At 53.4% G+C, this 26,741-nt stretch overlaps 9 protein-coding genes across 9 annotated transcripts; 6 read left to right on the plus strand and 3 right to left on the minus strand.

Annotated features, from left to right (window-relative positions):
- Positions 1–748: 748 nt before the first annotated feature.
- MRS44_013821 (uncharacterized protein) lies at positions 749–1,461 on the minus strand (the record flags this gene model as incomplete). Its single annotated transcript, XM_065617262.1, has 2 exons — positions 749–1,204; positions 1,450–1,461. The coding sequence occupies 2 exons, from the start codon at positions 1,459–1,461 to the stop codon at positions 749–751; spliced, it is 468 nt and encodes a 155-aa protein (XP_065473334.1).
- Positions 1,462–2,398: 937 nt separating this feature from the next.
- MRS44_013822 (uncharacterized protein) lies at positions 2,399–3,469 on the plus strand (the record flags this gene model as incomplete). Its single annotated transcript, XM_065617263.1, has 3 exons — positions 2,399–2,436; positions 2,541–2,770; positions 2,841–3,469. 3 exons carry the CDS (start codon positions 2,399–2,401, stop codon positions 3,467–3,469), a joined length of 897 nt encoding a protein of 298 aa, XP_065473335.1.
- Positions 3,470–6,304: 2,835 nt separating this feature from the next.
- On the minus strand, positions 6,305–9,523 carry MRS44_013823 (uncharacterized protein; the record flags this gene model as incomplete). The annotated part of the gene is made up of 3 exons (XM_065617264.1): positions 6,305–7,551; positions 7,616–8,149; positions 8,308–9,523. The coding sequence occupies 3 exons, from the start codon at positions 9,521–9,523 to the stop codon at positions 6,305–6,307; spliced, it is 2,997 nt and encodes a 998-aa protein (XP_065473336.1).
- A 1,192-nt stretch (positions 9,524–10,715) lies between these two features.
- On the plus strand, positions 10,716–12,290 carry MRS44_013824 (uncharacterized protein; the record flags this gene model as incomplete). Its single annotated transcript, XM_065617265.1, has 1 exon — positions 10,716–12,290. The coding sequence occupies one exon, from the start codon at positions 10,716–10,718 to the stop codon at positions 12,288–12,290; it is 1,575 nt and encodes a 524-aa protein (XP_065473337.1).
- A 1,539-nt stretch (positions 12,291–13,829) lies between these two features.
- On the plus strand, positions 13,830–17,015 carry MRS44_013825 (uncharacterized protein; the record flags this gene model as incomplete). The annotated part of the gene is made up of 1 exon (XM_065617266.1): positions 13,830–17,015. The coding sequence occupies one exon, from the start codon at positions 13,830–13,832 to the stop codon at positions 17,013–17,015; it is 3,186 nt and encodes a 1,061-aa protein (XP_065473338.1).
- Positions 17,016–18,001: 986 nt separating this feature from the next.
- Positions 18,002–18,856, plus strand: MRS44_013826 (uncharacterized protein; the record flags this gene model as incomplete). Its single annotated transcript, XM_065617267.1, has 1 exon — positions 18,002–18,856. The coding sequence occupies one exon, from the start codon at positions 18,002–18,004 to the stop codon at positions 18,854–18,856; it is 855 nt and encodes a 284-aa protein (XP_065473339.1).
- Positions 18,857–19,591: 735 nt separating this feature from the next.
- Positions 19,592–20,406, minus strand: MRS44_013827 (uncharacterized protein; the record flags this gene model as incomplete). Its single annotated transcript, XM_065617268.1, has 5 exons — positions 19,592–19,657; positions 19,709–19,954; positions 20,010–20,062; positions 20,116–20,233; positions 20,293–20,406. The coding sequence occupies 5 exons, from the start codon at positions 20,404–20,406 to the stop codon at positions 19,592–19,594; spliced, it is 597 nt and encodes a 198-aa protein (XP_065473340.1).
- A 469-nt stretch (positions 20,407–20,875) lies between these two features.
- Positions 20,876–22,927, plus strand: MRS44_013828 (uncharacterized protein; the record flags this gene model as incomplete). Its single annotated transcript, XM_065617269.1, has 2 exons — positions 20,876–21,748; positions 21,986–22,927. 2 exons carry the CDS (start codon positions 20,876–20,878, stop codon positions 22,925–22,927), a joined length of 1,815 nt encoding a protein of 604 aa, XP_065473341.1.
- A 2,051-nt stretch (positions 22,928–24,978) lies between these two features.
- Positions 24,979–26,706, plus strand: MRS44_013829 (uncharacterized protein; the record flags this gene model as incomplete). Its single annotated transcript, XM_065617270.1, has 3 exons — positions 24,979–25,250; positions 25,293–26,487; positions 26,536–26,706. 3 exons carry the CDS (start codon positions 24,979–24,981, stop codon positions 26,704–26,706), a joined length of 1,638 nt encoding a protein of 545 aa, XP_065473342.1.
- Positions 26,707–26,741: the final 35 nt, after the last annotated feature.

A 26,741-nucleotide genomic window follows, 5' to 3' on the forward strand; every position in this document is an offset into this window, starting at 1 on the left:
TCAATTGACTGGTGCCATCAATGATCCCTGTGGAGCCAACTGTCTGACATGCAGTGATAAAACCAAACTACTAGTAGTACTAGGGACTATTGGAGATACCCCTCCCTTTTTACAGCTATCCCCAGTACCTCATACGCGTGTGGTACTGACGTGCGTGGGCGAGCTCCGATGCCCCGCCGGCTTGACACGCAGCAACGAAATATTGATTACTGAACTTACATCACTTGGGCCCTTTACTCTTGATCGAGAAATATAAGCAACGTGCCATTTTAAGTGGTGTGATTAAGTGGTGGGGGATGGTACCAAAAAAAAATTCCATACTAAATGAGCTCTTTCGATGCAACCAGCGTCCACGGCCAACAGTAGGATTGGCGATTAACATGATCAAGTGCGAAGTGGTGATTTTTCCGTCGTAGATTCCATTTTTGCCATCAAAAAACGCTCATCCGTAATCCGCCGGCCTGCGCCTGATCACAGGGATACCCTAGCGACATCTCCACATGTAAAAACACTCAAATGAAGTCGTTTTCACAGCAGAGAACGAGGATTAACAAGTCTCCCGTCATCTTGGGCCTTCTTCCGGCCATCCTGCAATATCCCTTGAACCCTTTGGTTGCCCGTGCGAGGCGCTGGGGTGGGCGTGATGTCTGGAGGCGACGATGGCAAACCGTCCGCACTATCATCTCCATCTTCCCCGTCACTGTAGAGATCTGGATCCAGGGCCACTGCCCGGCTCGAGGGCCCTGGGTCAATGCCCCAGGAATTCAACCCAGGCGTCTGACCGTAGATCTATATCGCGTAGGGGCCTGGCGCTCCTGTTGATCTGCCGGCGCAGCTGTTCGTTCAATGCCCGTCCTGTGACATCGATGCCATAGAGACTGCTATTGATCTCCCCTCGAGGGTCCCCTGGGATCGCCCACCGGACGTCTTTAGGGTCAAGTGGCACGTAATCAGCCCCTTTACCAGTCCGCTGAAGCCAGCCCCGGAAGGTCTGATCGTTCTCCTTGCCATGGAGCTGTCGTTGTGGCTGTTTACCGCCTCGCCACATTGCCTTCAGCTCCTCCCCGTGTAGGCGGGCCTGTTTCTTGGCTTCCTTGATCTGGGCCTTGACGAGGGCCTCGTGGGCAGCTGCCTCTTCGGCTGCTGCTGCCTGCCGGATATCATCAACGGAAACGCTCGTGACAAAGTTGGATGACGGTTTGGCCTAGCGCCATGTTTTCCGCTGCTTCTGGTATAGCTGGAGCCGAGTTTCCCTGCCTTTGAGGTGGTTCTTCAATGCCGTGGCGAGGGTAATAGCATCCCCGAGACTAACCAGGACATCATCTAAATCCTCCGCGGAGGCTTTTGGAAATGAGGGCTTGAACGACTTGCGATCGCCCGGAGTTCTCGAGGCTGAAACTTTCAGTTTGCCCCCTGGCGCTCGAGTACATACCGTATGTAACTTCCTACATAATGAACCATTGTCTACTACGTGTTCATCAGAAGATGATGCGCCGTCAAGAGACGAAAAGAAATGCCGAAATAAAAGCGAGCGGACATTAGTGTTCCTCGTCCTAGCCGAAATGCTAACCAAATTTGGGACAACATAATAATTCTGCCTACTGTGTAGGAAGATAAGTTCGTAAGTTTCTTGCTAACACCAAGACTTGGAAAAGGCAGGAGTGCAGCCTCCGAAGTCCGTGAATAGAGTTAGCAACTGTCGCAGAGCTCATTTCTGACGGGCTTCGGCGAGCCCACCGCTCCTAACAGGGGTGGGAGGAATAGATGATTAGTGATCATGGGCCAACTGCTTCTGACTCGGCTCCTTGTACTAATCCATCTGAAATAGCAGCGGGTGGGCAGTGCTGGATCGGATCACATCAGTAATCAGGGCTTAGTACACCAATCAATGCTACTCAAGTGCCGCCATGGCGCCGAACGCGTCGGACATATTTAATAATCGTTTACTTTAGACATATCGGTCTAATTTGATGCAGGCATGCATGCCTCAGTCCGCATATTGGTCGAGAGTCACAGATCTGCTGCGTACCGAGCTGCGGCATTTAATCACGCCGATTGAAAGTGGTACCGGGGGGCCATCAGATATCAGTTGCCACACTTGCACTACTTTTTCGCCGGTAGAGATTATCAATTCCTGGGGGAATTAGATAACCCTGCAAGTGGCTATATGGTTTATGTCGGCATGCAGGTTTGTAAGCGCCACTTTGGCCAACTCATGTCCCTTTACGTTCTCCTCCTAGATAATGAAGACAGTTCTTAGTGCATTTAAGAAGATCCCCTTCACTTGTGCTGGCGTTTCTGATTATTCTTCAACATTCACTACGCACCCCTCCTGCATACGCTCACTGCAACTCCCAACGTTGCCCGCTGCCACACCCGGAGCTTTCAGCAGATCACCATGACTTTGTCAACAAAGCGGTCCATCCTTATCACGGGGTATGTAGAGCCATGTCTTGCCGCCCATTTCTGCCACAGTCATCTGAGATAATACGGGGGTCGAAAACATACATATGGTGCTAACCGCTGTTGCTCTGCGCTAGGTGCTCGCAAGGTGGAGCAGGCAATGCTTTAGCCTTGGAGTTCGCGTCTCGCGGTTTTCGCGTCTTTGCAACCGCCCGGTCACTGAAGTCCCTGACCAACCTGGAGGAGAAGGGTATTGAGACCCTCGCTCTAGATGTTACGGCACGCGAAAGCATTGTGGCTTTGAAGGCTGAGATCAGCAAGCGCACTGGTGGCAAACTTGACATCTTGTTCAACAACGCCGGCACTAGTAAGTGGGCTATTCCACCAACCTGTTGCTCCTCTGCTCGCACCGTGTCTGACCCTTGCACGACTGGCAGTGTACGAAGCTCCAGCTCTTGAAGCTGACCCCGTCCGCATCCGACAAATGTACGACACGAATGTATTCGGCCTTTTCGATGTGGTAGCGGCCTTTACGCCTCTGCTGATAGCCGCGGTCCCAAATGCTGACCACGCACCTACTATTGTGAACGTCGCCTCTATTCTCGCACGCACACCATTTCCATTCGCATCGGCGTATAATGCTTCCAAGGCGGCCGTGTCTGCCTACTCGGACACTCTACGACTGGAGCTCGACCCGCTGGGTGTTCGAGTCGTCACCTTATTCATGGGGGAGGTCTCCACGGGGCTCATGTCTGCGGGAAATATCAGCTTCGGACCCGATAGCTTGTACGCCGATCTTGAAGAAAAGGTCAAGGAAAGGTCTCTTGAACACGCTAGGACGTCCATCCGACCAGAGCCTTTCGCCCAGCAGGTTGTAGATAGCGTCTTGAAGCACAAAGCCAGCTACGTTTGGAAGGGTACCAACGCCTTTCTGATCTGGCTCCTCAACGCATTTGGTCCTAGGAAGGTGTTTGACTCTTATATGAAGAGCTCTGCGGGACTTGATAAAGGGGAATTGTGCAAGAGCATCTATGAACGAGGTCAGAAGCTCGTCAAGGGTCAATGAAGGAAGGTATGTCTTTCCTTTCTATTAGTTGACCTATGTATGCATATCCAACTGCTTTACTTGTCTTTCTTTTCATCTTTCGTAGATCTCATAGCTTAATTAGGTGTTGCACGTTATTAGACATATTTGTCCGATATTAGGGTGAATTGTCTGTGTTCCCTGTTCTTCTGCCCCATCCGTACAGGGGAGATCCATCCTCTCCCTGTGCTGTTTCTTACTCTCTCTATGTTACTAACCAAAAGTGGTAAGAGCGGGGGCATATCTGCCCCTGACACAGTGTACATAATTTTACTAGGCAGACACACATAAATTGAAGTACCCACTGTCGAACCCAGTTCTCGCATTTTCTGCCAGCTTTTGTTTCCCACTTACTCGCGTGAAGGTATCGCGATACTGTTAACGCATTACACGCAACACAACGCGATAGAAGCTTCATTCTCAAAGCTCTGTCATTACCTCAGGCACTCAGACCCACACACTAGCCGAATAAGCGCTAAGGGAAGGCGCCCAGTGGGTCTGAGTGCCTGAGGTAACTCTCTGTCAAAGTAGGTGGAGTCACGTGATGTTCGAGCCCGGTTATGCTTACCTCAGCGAGCTCAGACCATTTGTGGGTCTGCGGATCGGACTATGCCTAATCGGCAAGTCACATGCGGTCCTCGACCAAATTGCAGGAAGATCAACCGGGTACGAACGAGAAACGGCGGAGCTCGGGACGGAACAAACAGACCCCGGTGGAAGTGGTGTGTGGTCGAACTGGTCGAACGGGAACGAGTTCGACCATGTTCGATCAAAAGTTAACCTTAAATGGTCGAACAGGTCGAACAAGAGCGCATTCGACCACGATCGACCAAGCAAATCAGAATAGTATCTATAGCTTCACCCATTCTCACTCAGCGCTCCTAATAGTCCAGACCGTTTGGACTATTAGTCCAGACTGCAATCCAAGATCAATAATCAATCCACGACGGGCGTTCGTGGATTGACGACTAGGATGACGCGTCCCTTGAAACGGGCCTTGTTGATCTGGATCGCACCAGTAAATTGATCGGAAATATCCACAACAAAATGGTTGGCACAGCAACAATCATGGGTACCCTGGATTTAGCGTACTTAGCGTCCACACCGGGCGTCTGTATTCCCCTGCCCTGATCTGCAGTCTGGACTAATAGTCCAAACGGTCTGGACTATTAGGAGCGCTGAATTGAACAGCCATGTGTCCGGGCATAGCTATTTAAGCTCATGTCGTTAGGATTGGAGTCCTTGATGCGACAAGCCGGATGTGAAACCGGAGACACGACTCTAAAGTACAGGCCGCGTTTTATATCCAGTCGCACGAACCTAGTGGTGATATGCGACACATATTTACTATTAGCAAGTTTCTAACTGCGTTGAAGGCATTTGGTTTGCGAAATTTTCTTGGTTAGGTACTAAGATATTTGGGACTCATCGGGCGTATATGAAACATTTGAAACCGACTGAAACATATGAAACTGGGGGAGTTACTGTTTCATATGAAACCGTATGAAACAACACGCGTGGCTATCCAGCACTGGCTTGCAGACCGAAACTCACAATGCTTACACTCCGCCCCATACTGAAGGGCTAGGTATGGGTGCGGAGCGGACCTATCTGCTTGCTTCGGCAGCTCATCTGGATCAGGAAGATATAGGGAATTGACAAGTAGATTAAGCTTTTTTCGGTGCATTTTAGATATGCCTTGTTTCTCTTTGAGGTAACGTCCGACGCGATCATCGTCTGTCTTCAAGGCAAAACCACAGGGCATGCAAATGATAGCTTGGTGTGAGATATCATAATAAAGCTCCAGTCTCCTGAGCGTCTGCACTTGACTGGGCGTAATATTTTGCTGGCGAAGTAGGCTTCTAGAAGATGCCTGGAAAGACGTGCTAAGGAGGTAGGACATTTGAAGGTTTTCAAGATGGATGTGAATGCTGAGATTATCAGTAGAAGAAAGGAGACGCGGCAGTCTGGAAGGGGTTATTATGATTAAGGTCAGCTAATTCCAGAGTCTGCATGTGATTGGTGGTTTGCCTATACGCAATGATTTCAGCATGGGTGGCACGGATCACTGTGTCATGTAACGGGCCCCGTTTCGCGATCTGGTAAACGCGACCTGAACAGAAACGGGGCCCGTTACGAGTTCTGAAAATCCATGTCGGTTTCCATAGTTTTGATTGGCCTAAAAGTGGTAACGGGCCCCGTGTCGCATAACATTCGTGTGACCGGATGTAAGCTATCCGGTTTCACATCTGGCCTGTCGCATAATCCATGATATGAGCTTAAATAGCTGTGCCCGAACACATGGCTGTTCGATTTCCTTTGTTCTTGAGATAATTCTCATCAATTGACTGGTGCCATCAATGATCCCTGTGGAGCCAATTGTCTGACACCCCGTTACCGACTAGAATACTAGAGTAGAACAAGACGGCCGTTCACGGCCACCGCGATGATGGCTGGAGGAAAGAGAAAGCAGTGACTGCTCGACCTCTTTCGACAGTTATTCTAGACAAGAAGCAGAAGGAGCCTCTCATTGGAGACCTTAGAGATTTTCTCGACCCTCAAACCAGACGCTAGTATTCTAAACATTCAATTCCTGACAAACGAGGATATCTCTTATATGGTCCGCCGGGAACCAGAAAATCGAGCTTCAGCTTGTCGATTGCCAGTGAATTGGATATGGATATCTACGCCGTCAGAATCCCCAGCATAAATGATTAAATGCTGAAGGGCCTATTTTCTGGGCTTACTCCCTCATCCCTCTTATCTTCCTTCAACTTTGCACGTCGCCCGTGAGCCAAGCGCCGTGACTCTGCAATATCAAACGCCAAAGTGAACATAAGGAACCCACAGCGGTCGCCGCGCCTCCGACCCCTGGCTGATTTCAGCATCCCTCGCTTCCCGTAGCCATGACTTTTCGCGCCCACCATCCCCGCCGTCCACCCACCGGTCTCGGAGCGTCCTCATCGCCTGGTGAAGCCCACGGCTCACGCACTCATCCCTTATTCCCTCATCCCGAAGAAACTCATACGTCATTCTCGCCATGCCCACACATAACTCGTCATCGACGCTCCAAAGCGTGCCCACCACGTGACGAAACCCGGCTAGCTGGCAAGCATTGGCCAGATGGATACTCTCGTCAACAGACCCCTCATCTAGGATCTGACTAGTCCCGCATGCCGAGAGGTAGGCGAGGAATGGCGGCTTAGAGGTAAGGTTGGTCTCCAGGAGGCTAGCCACCGTGAATGGCTCCCTATCCCAGTCATCGAGGAGCAGCTGACTCTGCAGCGGTTCTGTGGGATGCGTGCTGCCGTGGCCGGCAAAGTGGAATATCCTGCAGGTCTTCAAGGCCGACAAGACTTCGGTCTTGCACGGTCGAGGCCGGTCGTGCGGCAATCCCATCGACTCGCAAACAGCCACTACCGCATCAACCTCGCCGTTCGCATACTTGAGCGGATTTTGCTTTGGCGTGTTCTGCATGGCAACGACAACGGCATTTCGGGATTCTCCGGCTGCCGGCGCTTGCTGTGGCCGTCGCCGGCTACGTGTGATCGACTTGACGGACGAGGCGTAGGATGAGACGACCCGATCGATTGCCGTCTCGCCGGTGCGCCTCAGATGGTGTCCCGCCGCATGGAGTGGAAATCGAGTCAGTGTGCCGGTGGGGATCCACCACACGTGCGGCCACTGACTGTCCGATGGAGGCCCAGTAAAGCCTAGAGCATTAAGAACAGGACTGACAATGTCATCCCAGAGCCATCCAAGCGTATCGAGAGTTTTGAGTTCCCGGACATGGTCGTAGAGGGTGTCTTGGGAGAGGTGTGGCAGCTCTAGCAGTCGGATGCCGGACTGCTCAATGAGCAAGGCATCGCAGCGATACGAGCTCACATTCAGAACGATAATCGGACCAGGCCGTGCAGCCTCCAGAATATCAGCTTCCGACGCAGAGAGCAGAAATCGCTCAAAACCGGACTTGGAACGGATTGTCTCAAGGAGAGCGGCAAGCTGGGGTCCAGCATCGCGGCGCCGGTCGCCTTCCGTCTCTGTGGCCGCAGTGGGGCGCTCGACTGCAGCGAGGGAGTCCGCCGCAGGTGGCGCGTCTAGTTTGATCTCGCAGGTCGATAAAAAAACGCGCCAGGTCAGGATGCTCGCGTTCGAGAGCGGAAAGGTCGGATTGATCGAAAAGAGCTCCCGCGATAACACCACGACCAGTCTCAAGCAGTTCGATAGCAGCAGCAGGGCCTCTGTTGGCATGGAGAGCAATGGCTGCCGCATCCGACGACAGTCCGACAGCGGCGGAGAGGAGGTGCCGCTTGTCCGAGTTCTGCAGAGCACGAGGCGTCAATAAGGGAATCAAGTCGATTGTTGTTTTGGCAATGGCGTATGCTTGTCGATCTTGAAGTATGGCTGGGGATGACAGAAATTGACGGCCGGCTGCGACACGCACGCTCACAGCGGCGGCGGAGTGACGCAAGGCGGCGGCGGAGTGACGTAAGGCGGCGAGGAAGCATTCCTTGGCTTCCTCGAGGTCTGCCATCGCTCCAGTCTGTGAGTATCTGTCGCTTAGAAGAACTCCAAGGTTACTCAAGAACATAGCACTGTGCGAAAGATCTAGCGGGGTGGCATCGATGGCTTCACGTGTCAGGCGAATGGCTTTCTCGAGGTCTGTCAACGTTCCAGTCCGTGAGTACCGGTATCTATCGCCTAGATGGCTTCCGAGGCTGTTCAGCCGTACAGCCCGATCCGGATGATCAAGAGGGTGGCATCAAGGGCTTCACGTGCCAAGCGAATGGCTTCCTCAAGGTCTGCCATCGCTCCAGTACGTGAATGCCTGTGGCCTAGACGAATTCCATAGGTGTTCAGCCGTCCAGCCCGATCTGGATGATCAAGAGGGGTGGCATCGATGGATTCGCGTGTCAAGCGAATGGCTTCCTCAAGGTCTGCCATCGCTCCAGTGCGTGAATACCTGTGGCCTAGACGAAGTCCAAGGTTGTGTAGAAATCCAGCCCGATCTGGATGATCAAGAGGGGTGGCATCGATGGCTTCACGTGTCAGGCGAATGGCTTCCTCGAGGTCCGTTAACGCTCCAGTCCGTGAGTATCTGTCGCCTAGACGAACTCCGAGGCTGTTCAACCGTACAGCCCAAACCGGATAATCAAGAGGGGTGGCATCAAGGGCTTCACGTGCCAAGCGAATGGCTTCCTCAAGGTCTGCCATCGCTCCAGTACGTGAATGCCTGTGGCCTAGACGAAGTCCAAGGTTGTATAGAAATCCAGCCCGATCTGGATGATCAAGAGGGGTGGCATCGATGGCTTCGCGTGTCAGGCGAATGGCTTCCTCGAGGTCTGTTAACGCTCCAGTCCGTGAGTACCGGTATCTGTCGCCTAGATGGCTTCCGAGGCTGTTCAGCCGTACAGCCCGATCCGGATGATCAAGAGGGGTGGCATCAAGGGCTTCACGTGCCAAGCGAATGGCTTCCTCAAGGTCTGCTATCGCTCCAGTCTGTGAGTATCTGTCGCTTAGACGAAGTCCGAGGCTGTTCAGCCATCCAGCCCGGTCTGAACGATCAAGAGGGGTGGTATCGATGGCTTCTCGACCTGCTCTGATGGCTTCCTCAAGGTCTGCCATCGCTCTAGTACGTGAGTACCTGTGGCCTAGACGAAGTCCAAGGTTGTGTAGAAATCCAGCCCGATCTGGATGATCAAGAGGGGTGGCATCGATGGCTTCGCGTGTCAGGCGAATGGCTTCCTCGAGGTCTGTTAACGCTCCAGTCCGTGAGTACCGGTATCTGTCGCCTAGATGGCTTCCGAGGCTGTTCAGCCGTACAGCCCGATCCGGATGATCAAGAGGGGTGGCATCAAGGGCTTCACGTGCCAAGCGAATGGCTTCCTCAAGGTCTGCTATCGCTCCAGTCTGTGAGTATCTGTCGCTTAGACGAAGTCCGAGGCTGTTCAGCCATCCAGCCCGGTCTGGGTCGTCCGGCGCGAGAGCATCGACGGCTTCCCGCGCCAAGCGAATGGCTTCCTCGAGGTCTGCCATCGCTGTGGTCCGTGAGTACCTCTCACCTGGAGAACTGGTTGTGCTGGTAATTCGCAGCGGCTCGTTAGTAGTCCGAAGTCTTGGCCAGGGAGAAAACTAATCTACATGCCTTCGAAGCTTTAAAACCCACAGTAGAAACGGTCCTGGTGTTAAATAATACGGTAGTGGAAGATACATCATTCCCTTCGACCTTAGCCCCTGCCGAGAATCAAGGCCGAGCCATGCACCCACTGCGGCGAGCTATCATATGCTTAATTGCCATTGGCAACTGCTGACTCAAAGCTGACTAGGCATCTTCGTGGCTTAGCGCACTCAGCTTTCAGCCGGCAGAACTTGAATTTGTTGTAACCACCCTTTGGAGAAACTGAGCTTCGGTGATGGAGGCTCTCTAGTCATAGCAGCGTCATGGCTCGTCTTGAGACTTTCAGCTGACAGTCAGCGCGTGCTGTGTTGTCAGATGCCCGCAAGGCTCCGAAGTTAGATTTGTAACTCCTCGCAAATCCACCAGTGCAGGGTAGACACATGCTCTAACCTGGTGCGTTGTCATTAATTTCTGTTGGATCATTCGACTGACTGACATGCATCATGATGCATGTGGGCGCCACGATGGAAATATGCCTGTCAAAGCCCTTTTTGTGGTAGTAATCCATCTTTAAAGGTCTCTGGCTAGATGCGGGGAACGGCCCACTAACTTACCTTGGGTTCCGCCGCCGAAAGCATGCATAGAAATAGGGGAGCCCACTGACATCTGAATAGTAGGAGACAGAGACCACCAGCAGTGCATCATGGCCTTCCCAATCTCCCCAAAACGATTTGCCTTGCTCGTCGGCATCGATCTGTACTTGAATGACGGCTCAAGAAGAATGAAAATGGAGAACCACTCTCTCTCGGAAAGCTTCGAGGCTGTGTCAACGATGTCCGGGGGGTTGCGGAGTTACTTCGAAATGAATTCCAACTGGAGGAGCCTCGCATCCTCACTTCTCCCTTGACCCCGTCAAGCTTCACGTGTCCCACTGAGCCGACTGAGCCGTCAGATCGTCGACCTACATTTGACAACATCAAGAGGGAATTCGACACCGTGGCTGAGCAGGCTGGTCCTGGTGACCTCTTCTTTTTTCACTTCTCTGGGCATGGGGCACGGCTGCAACCGACAAGCAAATCGCCCCCCGGGAGGCCGACAGACCCATCCCTGATGACGATGGACTTTTGCTGCGGAAAACCTGCAGTGAGAGGATGGCAGCTGAACCAGTGGCTGAAAAGGCTCAACGAGAAGAAGATTCGGACCATTGTCATACTCGACAGCTGCCACTCTGGCGGCGCCTTTAGGACTGGTAAAAGCTGTCGAACTCCAGAAGGCTGGAAGAGCATCTCCAACCTTCCCGCCGACGAAGAGGCCATCACAGAAACCGCTACCGAATTGGGCAGCCGCGATGGGGAGTTGGAAAGGTCCTGGTCCATCAACCCGGACGGATTCACGCTGATGGCAGCCTGCGAAAGTCACGAGCTGGCCGCAGAGAAGACTCTCAACGGCATATCTTACGGCGCATTCACCCATGGACTCTTGGCGTGCCTCAAGCAGAACCGGCCAAGCGAGACAATTGTGACTTATCGGAATCTGCGCGACCAGATAGTCAAGCGGGTCCACGGACAGACTCCTCGGGTGTACGGTCGAGACAGGCTGGTATTCTTCGGAGACGAGGAACCATTCTCGGCAACACCCCTCGTCGTGCGACTTGAAGGAGAGAAGATTCATCTTCCTATCGGAAAAGTTCACGGTGTTCGGGAGAGGTCCGAATTCACAACTTATCCGCCTACATCGCACGCAACGTTTTCGGTGGATCGAGTCGACGACTTCGAATGCAGCGCCTCGGTGCCATCGGACACCCACGCGCAGACTTTGCAACAGCACCACTGTCAGATCGTTCCGCGTCGGTGGAGTTTAGGAGACGACATTCTCCAAGTGCTTGTCCATCCCCCTCTGGGGAGCGAATTCCAGCAGGCGCTTCGTGCCACTCTTCAGGATAGGATCGTTGGAGATATCGATATCACCGAACTCAACGACAGTTACGAACCTGACTCCGACGTTTTCATGGTGACAAAACGTGGCAATGACGGCATTGACATCGCCGGATCTCCGTCTTTGACTGGGTACGAAGGTCCGGTGCGCGGGTTGGACATCCAAGGCGTCAACACCGCTCAGCTGGGCACAAGGTCTGCCATTGCTTTGGCTCACTTGACTCGGTTCAGACAAATCCTCAGTCTCAGTGGAAACGCGTCTCAACAGCTTGGACCATTCGAGCTTACTCTGAAACCAAAGCTGGTTGGGGGCAACCTCTCGGGTGGCCAGGAAATAGACTTCGTGTTCAGGAACACATCCAAATCTCAGCTCCACTTCACGGTCTTGGTGCTTAGTCCTGGATTTCATGTGAAGCAGCTTTACCCTTCAGAAGATTTTCCAAAATCGGTGGATCCGGGCCGCGACGTTTCGTTCACCTTTAACCTGACGATACCTGACCCACTCAACGGTTATCGAGAGCAGCGAGACATAATCCGTACGGTTGTCACGGAAGGCAGGCGGCTTTCCTGGAAGAGCCTGGAACTGCCCGACATCTGGAATGCTGATCAGCTGGCACACAAGAAGAGTGGCTCAGGGAGGGACGCGAGGTTGCGGTCCGAGTGTAGCTTGTGGGTCAAGGACAATGTAATAATAACAACAAAACAAGGTGAAGGAGACAAGGTCTACTGGATGTCACACTTAGTTGATTAGGCGGATAACGTTTTGCTTCTCTTGCCTCCGTTTGCCGACGGAAGTTTCAGCCTCTTGCACCGTTCGTAGGCGCGAATGGCGTCCCATCAAAATGCTTGTTGCCTTTGTGGTTGCTCTAGCTTCTGCGTCGCGACTCTGTGGCGCGCTCATCGTTCGGGCGCAACCAGCACATTCCCTTCGTAAAGCAAGACAGTTCTGCAGAGTGTAGGATACTTTACGAGCCATCGTCCACGCCCAGTGCCAGAATATGTGTGGCCCTGCAGGTCGAGGAGTGGGGTTGCAAGGTGCACACAATGCATCATGTCAAGCTCCGGAGACCTTCGGTTACTGTTGGAGGCAAGGATCACGATCATCGTGAACTTGTTCACGATGAGAGTGAACGACCACAACTAGTGTCAGGCAACAGCCTGCTGTCTATGAATCGGCAGACTGAACACGGGTATAAAGAGACCGACTCTCGTCGCTCCTTTAGATAAAAAATCAGACGCTCCTTTTAATCCTCAATCTACACTGATCTTTTGTTCGATGTCTGCATTCATGTATCGGTGCTAGGTTGACACATCATGCATAAAGTCCAAAGTACCGCTGCGCTTAGCGTGATAAAACGGAGCACAACGGGGAGGTTTACTGTGGAGGAACGGGTGGAGCCACAGAGAGGCAGGTGCCTACACCTTTGTCGCACTAGGCTAAGAGGAAGGGTACGATCATCGCACTGTGTCCCAATTTTCTGGGAGATGAATGGGCGAGCCGGCCCCTCGGTGGCGTACGGAGTTTGCCGTATACGAGGAGGGACATCAACTTTGTTGAGTACCTATGTCTGAGGACGGTGCTGTCGCCTGTGATTCTTGGGCATGGAATTCACGCGGGAACCTCCTATCACAGAGTTTTCGGACCTGTACAGGCGAACCTGGCAGGTCTGGCGAGGTCACCTCCCACGAACACCATGCCGAAAGACATATTCCACGGAGGCGCCTGCGCCAGCCCGAGCGCACGGGAATTAATGACGAATGCATCAGAGTAGAGTAAGTTGGAGATCGTCCACTGATCGATTCGAAAGTCACAAATCAACCGAACCTCGCGGGCACCTTCCACCATAGCACGCGCTGCCCTGGCAACTTGAAGACTTGAGACGAGCCACGACGCTCGTTATGACGAGGGGCCTGCATTCCAAGAACTCAGTTTTTCCAAAGGGTGGTTACAACAGATGCAGGTTCTGCGAGTTGAAAGCTGAGTGCGCGAAGCCACGAAGATGCCCAGTCAGCATTGAGTGCCAGCAGTTGCCAATGGCAGTTAAGCATGTGATAGCTCGCCACAGTGGGTGGGTGGTTCGGCCGTGACTGTAGGCAGGGCTGAGACCGAAGAAGAATGATGTATCTTTCATAATCATTTGACACTGGCTTGATTCTAATTCAGATTTTGCGGCTTCGAAGATATATGGATACGTTTCCTCCCTGGCAAAGACTTTGAACTACTAACGAGCCGCTTCGAATGACCAGGACAACCAGTTCTTTGGGTGACAGGTACCCGCGGACCGCAGCGATGGGAGACCTTGACGAAACTATTCGCATGGCGCGAGAAATCATCGATGCTCTCGCGCTGGACGACCCAGACCGAGCTGGATGGTTGAACAACCTTGGACTTCGTCTAAACGACAGATACTCACGGATTGGAACGATGGCCGATCTCGAGGAAGCCATTCGAGTAGGACGAGAAGCCATCAATGCTACCCCGCTAGATCATCCGGACCGGGTTGTATGGCTGAACAATCTTGGAGTTCATCTAAGCGATAGATTCTCACTGACTGGAGCGATGGCAGACCTCGAGGAAGCCATTCGCCTGACACGGGAAGCCATCGATGCCATTCCTCTTGATCATCCGGACCGGGCTGGACGGTTGAACAACCTTGGACTTCGTCTAGGCGACAGATACTCACGGATTGGAGCGACGGCAGACCTCGAGGAAGCCATTCGTGTGACACGGGAAGCCATCGATGCTACTCCTCTTGATCATTCGGACCGGGCTGGACGGTTGAACAACCTCGGAATTTTTCTAAGCGATAGATACTCACGTTCTGGAGCGATGGCAGACCTCGAGGGAGCCATTCGCCTGACACGGGAAGCCATCGATGCCACTCCTCTTGATCATCCGGACCGGGCTTGGCGGTTGAACAACCTTGGACTTCGTCTAAACGACAGATACTCACGGATTGGAACGATGGCCGATCTCGAGGAAGCCATTCGAGTAGGACGAGAAGCCATCAATGCCATCCCTCGAGACTATCCAAACCGGGCTGCGTTCTTAAGCAACCTCGGACTTCGGCTAGGCGAGACATACTCACGGACTGGATCGATGGCAGACCTCGAGGAAGCCATTCACCTGATACGGGAAGCCATCGATGCCACTCCTCTTGATTATCCGGATCGGGCTGGGCGGTTGAACAACCTCGGAAGTCGTCTAGGCGAAAGATACTCACGGATTGGAACGATGGCCGATCTCGAGGAAGCCATTCACCTGATACAGGAAGCCATCGATGCCACTCCTCTTGATCATTCGGACCGGGCTGGACGGTTGAACAACCTCGGAAGTCGTCTAGGAGACAGATACTCACGGACTGGAACGATGGCCGATCTCGAGGAAGCCATCCGAGTAGGACGAGAAGCCATCAAAGCTACCCCGCTAGATCATCCGGACCGGGTTGTATGGCTGAACAATCTTGGAATTCATCTAAGCGACAGATTCTCACGGACTGGAGCGACGGCAGACCTCGAGAAAGCCATTCGCCTGACAAGGGAAGCCATCGATGCCACTCCTCTTGGTCGTCCAAACCGGGCTGCGTTCTTAAGCAACCTCGGAAATCGTCTAGGCGACAGATACTCACGCACTGGAGCGATAGCAGACCTCGAGGAAGCGATTCGCCTGAAACGGGAAGCCATCGATGCCACCCCTCTTGATCATCCGGATCGGGCTGGACAGTTGAACAGCCTTGGAAGTTGTCTAGGCGGCAGATACTTAGAGGCTGGAGCGATGGCAGACCTCGAGGAAGCCAAGGAATGCTTCGTCACTGCCTTACGTCACTCCACCTCTGATGTGAGCACGCGTGTCACAGCTGGACGTCTTTTTCTATCATCCCCAGCCATACTTCAAGATCAACAAGCATATGCCATTGCCAAAACAACAATTGACTTGATTCCCTTATTGACACCCCGCTCCCTGCAGCACTCAGATAAGACACACCTCCTCTCCGCCGCTGTCGGACTCTCGTCGGACGCGGCAGCCATTGCTCTCCATGCCAACAGAAGCCCTGCTGCTGCTATCGACCTGCTTGAGACTGGTCGTGGTGTTATCGCGGGAGCTCTTTTCGAGCAATCCGACCTTGCCGCTCTCGAACGCGAGCATCCTGACCTGGCGCGTTCTTTTATCGACCTGCGAGATCAACTAGACGCGCCGCCGCCGGCGGACTCCCTCGCTACGGTCGAGCGACCCACTGCGGCCGCAGAGACGGATGGCGATCGGCGCCGCGACGCTGGACCCCAGCTTGCCGCTCTCCTTGAGAAAATCCGTTCCAAGTCCGGTTTTGAGCGATTCCTGCTCTCCGCGTCGGAAGCCGATATTCTGGAGGCTGCACGGCACGGCCCCATCGTCGTCCTGAATGTGAGCTCGTATCGCTGCGATACCTTGCTCATTGAGCAGTCCGGCATCCGACTGCTAGAGCTGCCACACCTCTCCCGAGACGCCATTAACGACCATGTCCGGGGACTTGAAACTCTCGACACGCTTGGATGGCTCTGGGATGATATCGTCTGTCCCATTCTTAATGCTCTAGACTTTACTAGGCCTCCGCCGGACGGTCAGTGGCCGCACGTGTGGTGGGTCCCCACCGGCACACTGACCCGGTTTCCACTCCATGCAGCGGGACACCATCTGAGGCGCACCGGCGAGACGGCGGTCGATCGGGTCGTCTCATCATACGCCTCGTCCGTCAAGGCGATCATACATAGCCGGCGACGGCCACAGCAAGCGCCGCCGGCAGCCAGAGAGTCCCGAAATGCCGTTGTTGTTGCCATGCAGAACACGCCAAAACAGATGCCGCTCAAATATGCGAGCGACGAGGTTGATGCGGTAGTGGCTGTTTGCGAGTCGATGGGATTGCCGCACGACCGACCTCGACCGCTCAAGGCCGATGTTTCGTCGGCCTTAGAGGCCTGCAGGGTGTTCCACTTTGCCGGCCACGGCAGCACGCATCCCACAGAACCGCTGCAGAGCCAGCTGCTCCTCGATGACTGGGATCGGGAGCCATTCACGGTGAGGAGCCTCCTAGAGACCAACCTTACTTCGAAGCCGCCATTCCTCGCCTACCTCTCGGCATGTGGGACTGGTCAGATCCTGGATGAGGGGTCTGTTGACGAGAGCATCCATCTTGCCAATGCTTGCCAGCTGGCGGGGTTCCGTCACGTGGTGGGCACGCTTTGGAGCGTCGATGACGGGTTATGTGTGGACATGGCGAGAATGACGTATGAGTTTCTGCGGGATGAGGGGATAAGGGATGACTGCGTGAGCCGGGGGCTTCACCGGGCGATGAGGACGGTCCGAGACCGGTGGGTGAACGGCGAGGATGGCGGACGCGGAAAGTCATGGCTGTCGGGACCGGAAAGGGACGCTAAATTGGGACGCGGGTCGGAGGCGAGGCGGCCGCTCTGGGTTCCTTATGTTCACTTTGGCGTTTGATATTGAAGTCATGTAATGCTTGCCCAGGGCTGCCGTCAGATCAGATTAACAATCAGATATATCAATCAGATTAATCAATTCAAATCAGATATGGAATTTCATCAGATCAATCAATTCAGATACAAGCGTCTATACATCTGATATATCTGATATCCCTTGCACAGAGAGCGGTTACCCTAGAACTGCCCGATCATCTATATGCTCCGACTCCGGAGAGTAAGGCTCTTTCCGAAAAGCAACGGTGTTACAGGGGTCAGCCGAGCTGATTGGTCCTGGACCCCTGCTTGCCTGGGTCCTGGCCGGAGGCAAATCTGAAGGAAGATTCCCCCTTTTTTCCTACAGGAGAGGCCAGTGTTGCTAATAATATGGCAATAAAGTAGTATATTGCAATATAACCCATATGATATGGACTTTCTCATATTGTGACAATATGATATGAAGTTTTTGATATTATGGCAATATAACATGAGGATGTCCATATTGGCAATAACTATATTATTTATATTAGGTTATCGGTCCTAGGGCGAAATTGCCTCTTGACAGTAGCCGGGCATGCCTTACCCTATACCCGCGGCAGGGATACTTGGCATTTTATTGGCGAGCATTCACCTCAACACGCGTCTTTATTGACAATCAGTCCTAACACGCGACCACGCGTTTCTTCCACGCGTCAGGGGAGGTACGATTGGTACGGACCATGTTGGGCTGGGCTGTGACGGCATGGTCACAGCTGCGGGCACCTTAGCCGCTGCGCCACGGGGCAAAAGATTGGGCCATAATCGCTATTGTAGCAATTACAGAAGGTGCTTCAACTGCCTATAGAGCCTATCGCTTACAGGGGGACCAAGCCTGTAACATGGGCCTACCGGTGGTTGCCTGTCGACATTGGCCATCGTCACCTCTGCCCATTTTCTTTATCACTGTCGAGCCTAGACAACCGTAAGCTTGCGCGAGATAACGACATAAGATAGAGCTCGTGGTATACCATGTTGAGAGCGGCCTTGAATCTTAGAGACGCAATTGACGGTTATTTCAACAAATGGATGGAAGCAGATTGCGCTGGAGACGAGCTCTCTTCGGAGGACTGGACCATCTTGGAGAAGATCAAGTCCTTCTTAGAGAAGCTGAAGATGACGACCAAGGCTCTCGAGTCATCGTTTGCAACACTCGACAATGTCCTCCTGGCTATGGACTTCGTATTGGCACAATTCGAAGCCGGCAAGGAGGCGAATATCGACGATCCGGTGATGGCACCGATGTATAACTCGGGCTGGGCGAAGCTGGACAAGTATTATCGCCTTACTGATGAATCACCTGCCTACGTTGCAGCTATCGTGCTCCACCCTTCGCATAAATGGCACTACATCCAGGAGAACTGGAAAAAGGAGTGGGTTGAGTCGTCGAAGGAGTTGCTTGAGACGCTGTGGAACGAATATAAACCCGTGGAATCACCTCTTCCACTCTGCGAGGTCCCATCGGCGACCACGAACGAGTTCTTGAATTGGCGGAACAAGCACCTGCAGCCGTCACTCATCACGGACGAATACGAGCGCTATTGCAAGTCTGAACGGGTTTATGGTTTTACGAGCGCCCTTGCATGGTGGCTAGAGGAGACGCAGCAGAAAAACTACCCGAGTCTGAGCAAGATGGCCGTGGATATATTGTCAATTCCTGCAATGTCTGCGGAGCCCGAACGACTCTTCTCTGGGGCAAAGATAACGATTACAGGCCGTCGAAATCGACTTGGAAGTGATGTGATTGAAGCATTGGAGTGCCTGAAGTCATGGGTTGGGATACGAGATTTTCAAGGTGACGAGATTTTCGATGAGGCAGTTGAATGATGAGGTCACGTGGAATATATTGGATGTATTGTCACACTGCCAATATATTGGGTTCTTGGCAATACAATACAACAGGAGACCGGTCCTTGCGGGCCCGCCAATGCCTTTCGGAACGAGCCTTGGGATCCTCTGATTTCCCTGTAGCTCTTCGATCACGGCTCGGTATATGGATTGAGAGTATACGGCGTTAGGTGGTCCTTTGGGAGGTGAGTAAAGGACGAAGATTTCGTTTCGCATCACTGTTGCTTACAGCCCAGAACCTTATCTGCCGTGTGACGTAGGGATTCGATACCATGGGAACTTGAACAAAGAACTCGACTCATCAATTCTCCTAACAAACTCGAAAGGCTTCTGAACTAGCAAATTTATATTATATCCTTATCTTTATTTCCTTGACCGTCTCATCTTCCTCAGGTTGTAGGTAGTACTGAGCCACTCTCCATGGCGCCAATCGATTACTGCGGCAGCCTATAGAGGTCACTGTTGCAAAACCCAAAAAGCACGTTCCAACTAACAAAATAGGTTAGCGCGAATGCATTGACGGCCCCACAGTACATTGAGGCATGTACCTTAGAACCGTGATTCCTTTCGTTTGAGACGCAAGAGTAGGTTCGGCAACAGCAGCGGGGTCGCAGCGGACCAGCGAAGAGCAGCTTCGTTGTACGATGGATATAAAGACCCCCTGTTATGGCCCCCGCCCCTTAACCACCCTCCACATCAGACGATAATCAAGACTTAGTTATCTTCGTCCTCTCCATCTTCATCCTCCTCCACGCTCTCCTCGTCTAGCTTGTTAAGTTGCTAGGCGTTAAGTTAATAGTGGAACTTAGCTGGCGAGTTTGATTCACCTACAGTCCAGAGCCGAGCAGCCTCAGCAATAGCCTCCAACGCTGCAACCTTTCGCTCCTCGAGATTTTTCTCATCTGCTTCACCACGTGGAGCCAGAGCCGGAGCTGGAGCGGCACTGCAGGCACGAAGCTGCTGTGCTGCACGCTGCGCGGCCGAGCGCCAGGCATCGCCAGGATCCTTGTTCATATCGTCAATCTGCCGGTTCAGCTCCCAAAAGGCACGCACAGCAGCGACTGCACCAGCAGGGACCTAGATAGCAGCTAATTAGCAGCTCACTAGCCGAGAGCTGGAGAAGACTACTTACAGGCCTACAGGTATGACCATTCTTTGCGCAGGCCCAGCAAGCGGCACCAGTATCTATCCCATATATGTTGCCCTGGCAAGCTTAAATAGCAAAACAAGCTACTTACTGTCCTGGGAGGCGCACTCATACCCTGGGCTCTTGGTAGCGCGAGTAACGCAGGGGCGGCAGGGGAAGTCACGCGCAGAGCCAATGGGAGGGGCCTTCTTCTTTTGCTTCTTCTTCTTCTGCTTAAACAGAGTGTTAGTAGCGGTCTCTTGGCTGTATAGCAGCTGACTGGATTTACCATAATTCTGCCCGCGAATTTGCGGCCGCTAGGCTGAACCTTTCCTTTGTCCTTGCTGTTTTGGTTCTGGGAGGGATCCCCACCCGCTGAGACAGAGGCCGCCGCTCCAGACATCGGGGATCGGCAGCGATGACGCTGCTGATTATCAGCTTATTCGCTAAGAGAGCGGTGCTCGTGGGAGGCCGCTCAATGTATTTGGCGATGATAATAGCGCAGGGGATCCAAGCTAAATAAGTATATTAAAGTTGTACTTTGAAGGCGAGGAGCCAAGCACACTTCTTAGCCACATGGTGGAGAAGGAGAGGGAGGAAAGAGGTTGGAAGGGATTTGAGGGAGTAGTTTTATTGGGGTTGCCTCACGTGATGACCACACTGCACAATAGACTTCCCGGCTCGGAAGGTTCACTGAGGGGTTTTCTTCCCTCCTGCAACTGCCTCACGGGGAGTCAATTGCTCGCCTCGGCAGGTGTCTCGTCATCTCTCACGCAGTCGAGACTCGACTTTCAGTCTCCAAGTCATTCTCTCGCAACTATAGCACTAACAAGGCTGCATATACCCCCCTTTCCGCCCCCCCCCGCTGTACGATGACGCCCTCCAGCGAGTCCATCACCGTCGCGCCCGCCCCACAGGACTCCGCATGGCCTCCACCCCACATCTGGGAGACCATGAGCGCCGCAGACCGCGCCAGCTGGCTAGGTCAAATACAGCGGGACAGGGCCAGGCGTCTAGAATTAGACATAGCCGAGACCGACCTCCGCCGGAGGAGGCCTCAGGGGGACCTGCAAATCGACGAGGATAACCAAGAGGAATACCGTGAGCCACCCCCTGAAGTGAAACCACTCATCGACATGTTCCCGGGTGTCTCCGCCGCCCTCCTTACTCGCATCTTCGAGAGGAAGCTAAAGGCAACCAAACTCATACGCCTTAAAGAAAAATCGGTCACCGATCTAGATCAGGAAGACAGGGTCTTCAAGATGACCGAGTCAGGAGGGGCAGTAGGCTTCAAGAAGACAGCGCCATCGCTCAAGGACTGGGGCCCCAACCCCCAAATATGGACCGGCTGCTTCCTCACCTACCTGGCAGCCATAGGATACCTCTTCGGCGACAAGTACCCTAAGGCGGTCCCCAACATGCTCATATTCATGAGGCAGATCCTGGACTTTGCTCAGACCTATCACTGGTCGAAAGCGGTACTCCCGCTTGCTCTTAACTTTCATCAATATATACTGGATAAGGGAGAGCTATCGACGGATAGCTACCTGGTCACGGCCCAATTCCGCGAGAAATACCTCCGCCACAACCTCACCCTGCCAGCCAAGTCACCACCGCATTCCCCAGCAGCCCGACCCCGACAGGCGAGACGGGCCAGATCTTCAAACAATGAGACAGAGGTTTGCGACAAGTTCAACACGACAGGGTGCCTCTGGGAAGGCTACAAGAGACGTCACGAGTGCACGGTATGCGGTTTAGGCGACCACGGTGCCTCGTCCTGCCGCAAGAAGAAGTAGCAAGCCAGCCGAGCGGTAAGGAGAGGCCCTAGCGAAAACAACGGGGTAGCCTCCTACCTACCAGCGACAGGCGCGATACCGTGTGGTCAACCGGCGAGGCCTAACACAGCCACCCAGTACCCCGTCTTCAACCCAGAACTCCCGAAACTAGAGTTCTCTCCTTCACCACTACACACGCAAAGCTAGAGCAACTTCCTCCGCTACTATCCCGGAAACCTTGGGTCCACCCTCGTGGGCATCCTAACGCACGGTATCCAGATAGGCTACAGAGGCAAGAGGCAGTCTTACCCTTCCACCAACCACCACATACACGAACCCAACATTATCACGGAAAAATTAGCAGAGGATCTTAGGCTCTATCGGGTTAGATTGACCTCTGAACCTTCCTTCATCTCGCCGCTTGGGTTAGTTCCTAAACAGGATGGGGGATGGCGCCGCATCCACGACCTATCATGGCCCCCTGACCGAGGCGTCAACCAGGGTATACCAGACAGCTGGTCAACCATCGAGTATATGAATATCGACGATATATACGACCAGGTTGTGCAGGCCGGCCCAGGCTGTACAATCATCAAAAGGGACATCAAGGACGCTTTCCGAATAGTCCCCGTTGCTGAGGATAACCAGCACCTCCTAGCCTTTCGGTGGAACGATTCCACCTACGTCGAGTGCTGCCTCCCATTTGGCCTGGCAACAGCCCCATTTCTATTCAACCTCTTTGCGGAGGCTCTCCACTGGATACTCCAGTGCCTCCTCCCTGCATTCTACATGAACCATTACCTAGACGACTTCATCGCCATCACAAGATCGCCCTCAGTGTCCGACCCTGCGGGTGCCTTCGACGAGGTCTACAACATCGTAACCGACCGCCTAGGCATCCCCCGCAACACCAAAAAGGACGAGCAAGGGACATGCGTCGCGGTCCTAGGTATCCAAATCGACTCCATCGCGATGGAAGCTCGCCTGCCACCAGAGAAGTTGTGCCGCGCCACATTGGACGCCGCAGCTGCCCTGAACGCAGCGAGTCTCAGCCTCAAGCAAACCGAGAGTCTTACAGGCTTACTAGCCTTCTGCTCAAGAGTCGTCCGGCTAGGAAGAACAAGGCTGCAGTCTCTATACACCTTCTAAGCCGCCTTCCCACGTGGGAAGAGCGCGCGCCGCCGTATCCCCTACGAGGTACGTGACGATTTGGAATGGTGGAGGGACTCCTTGTCTCTCTTCAACGGCGTACTCCTAATCGACCCCTGCCGCCGCCACATCACGCATCTATACACAGATGCCTCCACCACAGGCCAGGGGCTCTTCTTCTTTTCTTCTAAGTCCACATCGGACTGCTGGCTGGCCCATTGCCACCAGCTTCATGCAAGCAATGCTGCCACATTGGCCCTTGCTCAAGACGCACATGTGCACATCAACACCAACGAAGTAGACGCCATCCTACAAGGCTTCCTACTCTTCAGCCAACATTGGCTTCATCACACCCTCGTGGTCCACACGGACAGCTCTACAGCGCACACAGGGCTAAGTAAAGGCTTCCTTCATGGTCCGCCCAATGCACCTCTGAAGAGCCTGCTTATCCTAGCCGCGGCGAGGGACATCCAAATCGTGCCACATTGGCTACCCTCCGGGGAAAACACATTAGCAGACGCGCTCTCGCGTAGTAACCTTCAACAGATTGCTAACATTTGCCCTCACTGGCAGGACCTCTCGGTATTGAACCGCCCGCGTGGTTCTCCTCACGAGCTCATCAGCTCAACGCAGGCCACCTGAAGCTGCTCTGGAACGGGCTCGGCGCCAACACGCGCTCCGTGTACCTCTCTGCCCAGCGCAACTACGAGAGGCACTGCGCGCTGCAAAACTTGCCAGCGTGGCCAGCTTCGAGGCACTCGCTGATCTCGTGGCTAACCTCATGACTCCTTGGCAATTCCGGCTAGAAATCAGTCAAGCCGGACACGGCCCTGGCAGACTTAGCCGCCCTCCGGGCCTACCACATTGATAACTTTCTTGATGATAACCTCTTTGATAACAAGCACTTCCGCCGTCTCATCTATGGCGCGAGAAGACTCAGCCCAACGGCCAAAGTACGAGTCAGAAAGCCGATTTCGCGTGAGGCCATCACAGCGCTATCCGCGGGCTTAGACACACTTCCGCTATAGCCCTCGCAGATGACCGTTGACCTCAGGGATGATCTGAACTTCGCAGCCGCCTGCCGGGTGGCATTTGCTGGATTCCTCCGCGTCGGAGAATTCACATACAAGAGAGAAGACCTTGGCACACCTTCCATCTTCTTAGCAACGAAACTGACGCGCTCAGACATCAGATTCTCGTCTTCGTCCGACCATGCTTAACTCACACTCAAGAGGAGTAAGACGGACCGCCGCCACGAAGGAGTGCAGATCATCCTCGCGAGAACAGGAGACGGAGCATGCCCAGTCGACGCGCTTCAAAAGCTGCTGCTCCTCTCGACCCCAAGGAGCATAACGCCCCGTTATTCTCCTTCCACAGAAGACCATTCAGTCGCAGCAACTTCCTATCTACCCTCTCTACCAAACTGAGAACTCTTGGGTTATAAACGGACGGGTACTCAGGCCACAGCTTTCGGAAAGGTGCAGCGCAACATGCGCACGATAGTGGGATTCTCAACGACCAGATTCAGATGCTCGGGAGGTAGACCTCGGAGGCATTCAGAGTTTATTTTACGACGAACGCGTCAGTCTTGTATCAGCTCAACCACCAGTTCCAGACGGGCTCGCCGGCGCCGCTGTCTCTGGTTCAACCACCGTCCCCTCCACCATCCTAGTTTGGCCCGGGTCATTTGGGCCCTCTCTGACGCTGCGGTCTAACACGCTTACGCATAAGACCGCAGTGACAGGTGACCCGTTGCGGCCAAACTACACACACTCTGTCCCTCTTGACTGCGTGAGGTCACCAATAAATGTTTTTTTAAAAACTTGCAGTCACTTCCAAAGGTGGGGTCCTAATTGTTCCCATTCCCCAATAGTGGCATTGCATTTCGTCTGATTCACTGGTTGCCCAGTCCGCACCGGGCCAGCTATTGAGCCGCTGCGGGGTAGTGCAAATTAGCCAATTCGCCCTGCTTAAATAGGGGCTCCGTCCTAACAGTCCACCTTTTCCAACACCAAGAGATCACCCCTACCTACATACTCACCTCCAACGCCATGGCACGGCCACCCAGTCCCATCGATCAGTACCGTGACTATATCACCTTTCTGTACCTCAATGGCGCCTCGCGAAGCAAGATCAGGCATAAGCTTCGGAAGCGTCACCATATCGCTGTCGACCTCAGCACAATCTCCCGGCGGATAGCCAGCTGGGGACTTCCGCGTCAGCAATCACGTACCATTGAGACGCCTGAGCTTGTAGAAGCTATCCGCGACCTTATCTTCCGCGTTGGCCTTACCGAGAAGCAGACCTTGAGTGTCCTTCAGAGGTAAGGCTGGCCCATCACCAAAAGAGGTTTAAAACGGATCAGACTTCACCCGGACCGCCGCTGGGTTCGTCGCATCAATAGCGATGAAGAACGCCTTGCCTTATTGGAGAAGACAGAGCAGGTTATTGTCGAGATGGCGCAGCGGTCCAATGCCATTGCAGGATACGGCAGAAGGTTTCTCCAGCCATATCTGCGCCAGCAACAGCAGCTCTGGGTACCAAGAGATCCCCTCTTAGAGATGTACAAAATTATGTTCCCAAACGAGGTTGAGATGCGCAAAAGGATGATGCGGAGGAAGAAAGGGCAGTTCCTTGTCCCGGGGCCAAACTACCAGTGGTGTATTGACGGCCACGATAAGCTCAAGGCGTATGGATTCGAGATATACGCCGCAATCGATGCCTACTCACGCAACATTATCTGGTTCTATGTTGGCCACTCTGCTACAACCGCCTTGAGTGTGTTGAAGCAGTATTTGGCTGCATGCGACACCTATGGCTTCCGCCCGTGGTTTCTGCAAGCAGACAGGGGCAGTGAAACGCCATTAGTCGCAGCAGCCCACTGGAACTTTGCTTTGGCTGCAGGCGGATGCGTGGAATGGAATGGACAGGTCTTCCAACAGGGCAAACGATTGAAGGATTCCTACAAGGCGGCACCGAGTACGAAGAATGCCAAAATCGAGGGTTGGTGGGAACGCATGCTTCACGTCTGTTCCCGACAGTGGGTAGACTACTTTGGAGAGCTTGCTAGGGATGGGGATTTTGACGGCAGCATGCTTGAGGACCAGATTGCTATCTACGCTGTCTTCGAAGGTGTACTGCGTCAAGAGCTCTTCGACTTCGTCGAAGCGTGGAATCTACACAAAATACGCCTCCAGAAGAACCGTCCCCACGTTGTCCACGGCCAGCCCTGGATGAATTATCATTACCCTGACCCAGACAAGGCCTGCAATTGGGGGATCCCTATCGACCGCCCGGTTCTAGGCGAAATGCTACGACCCCTGGCTGGTATCGATATCAGCACATGTCTAGAGCCAGAGACGAAGGAGTGGTGCCGCGGTGTCCTCACAGAAATGGGCTACGATGACGTAGTCCTTGGCAATCACCAGGACCCTGATAAGCTGCGTCCATTCAAGCGCTTCTACCTTGCCCTTCGGGACAGGATCATTCAACACATCGAAAGTAGACAGCCACCTGTGCTGGCGTACCGTAGGGCTCCAACTGGGGGAGTTGCTGAATATGTAAGCTACCGCGTCTGTCTGCGCATTAAATTGTCTAACTACATATAGGAAGGATTACTTGCACGAGCAGATCAAGCCCGACAAGACGAATTGGAAGATGGGGAACCAGCAGAACAACCACTTGTTGAGTTTAGTGTTGAAGACGAAGAAGGAAATGACATCGAGGAAATAAGTGATGATGGGGAGGATGGTGACCGGTCTGATGGGGAACCTGAGTAGTCAATCCTTCCTTTTTCTGGGTCGAGAGGCAAAGG

This window comes from Fusarium solani (genome assembly GCF_023522795.1).
Source record: "Fusarium solani strain SB1 chromosome Unknown bctg00000009, whole genome shotgun sequence".
Lineage (NCBI taxonomy): Eukaryota > Fungi > Ascomycota > Sordariomycetes > Hypocreales > Nectriaceae > Fusarium > Fusarium solani.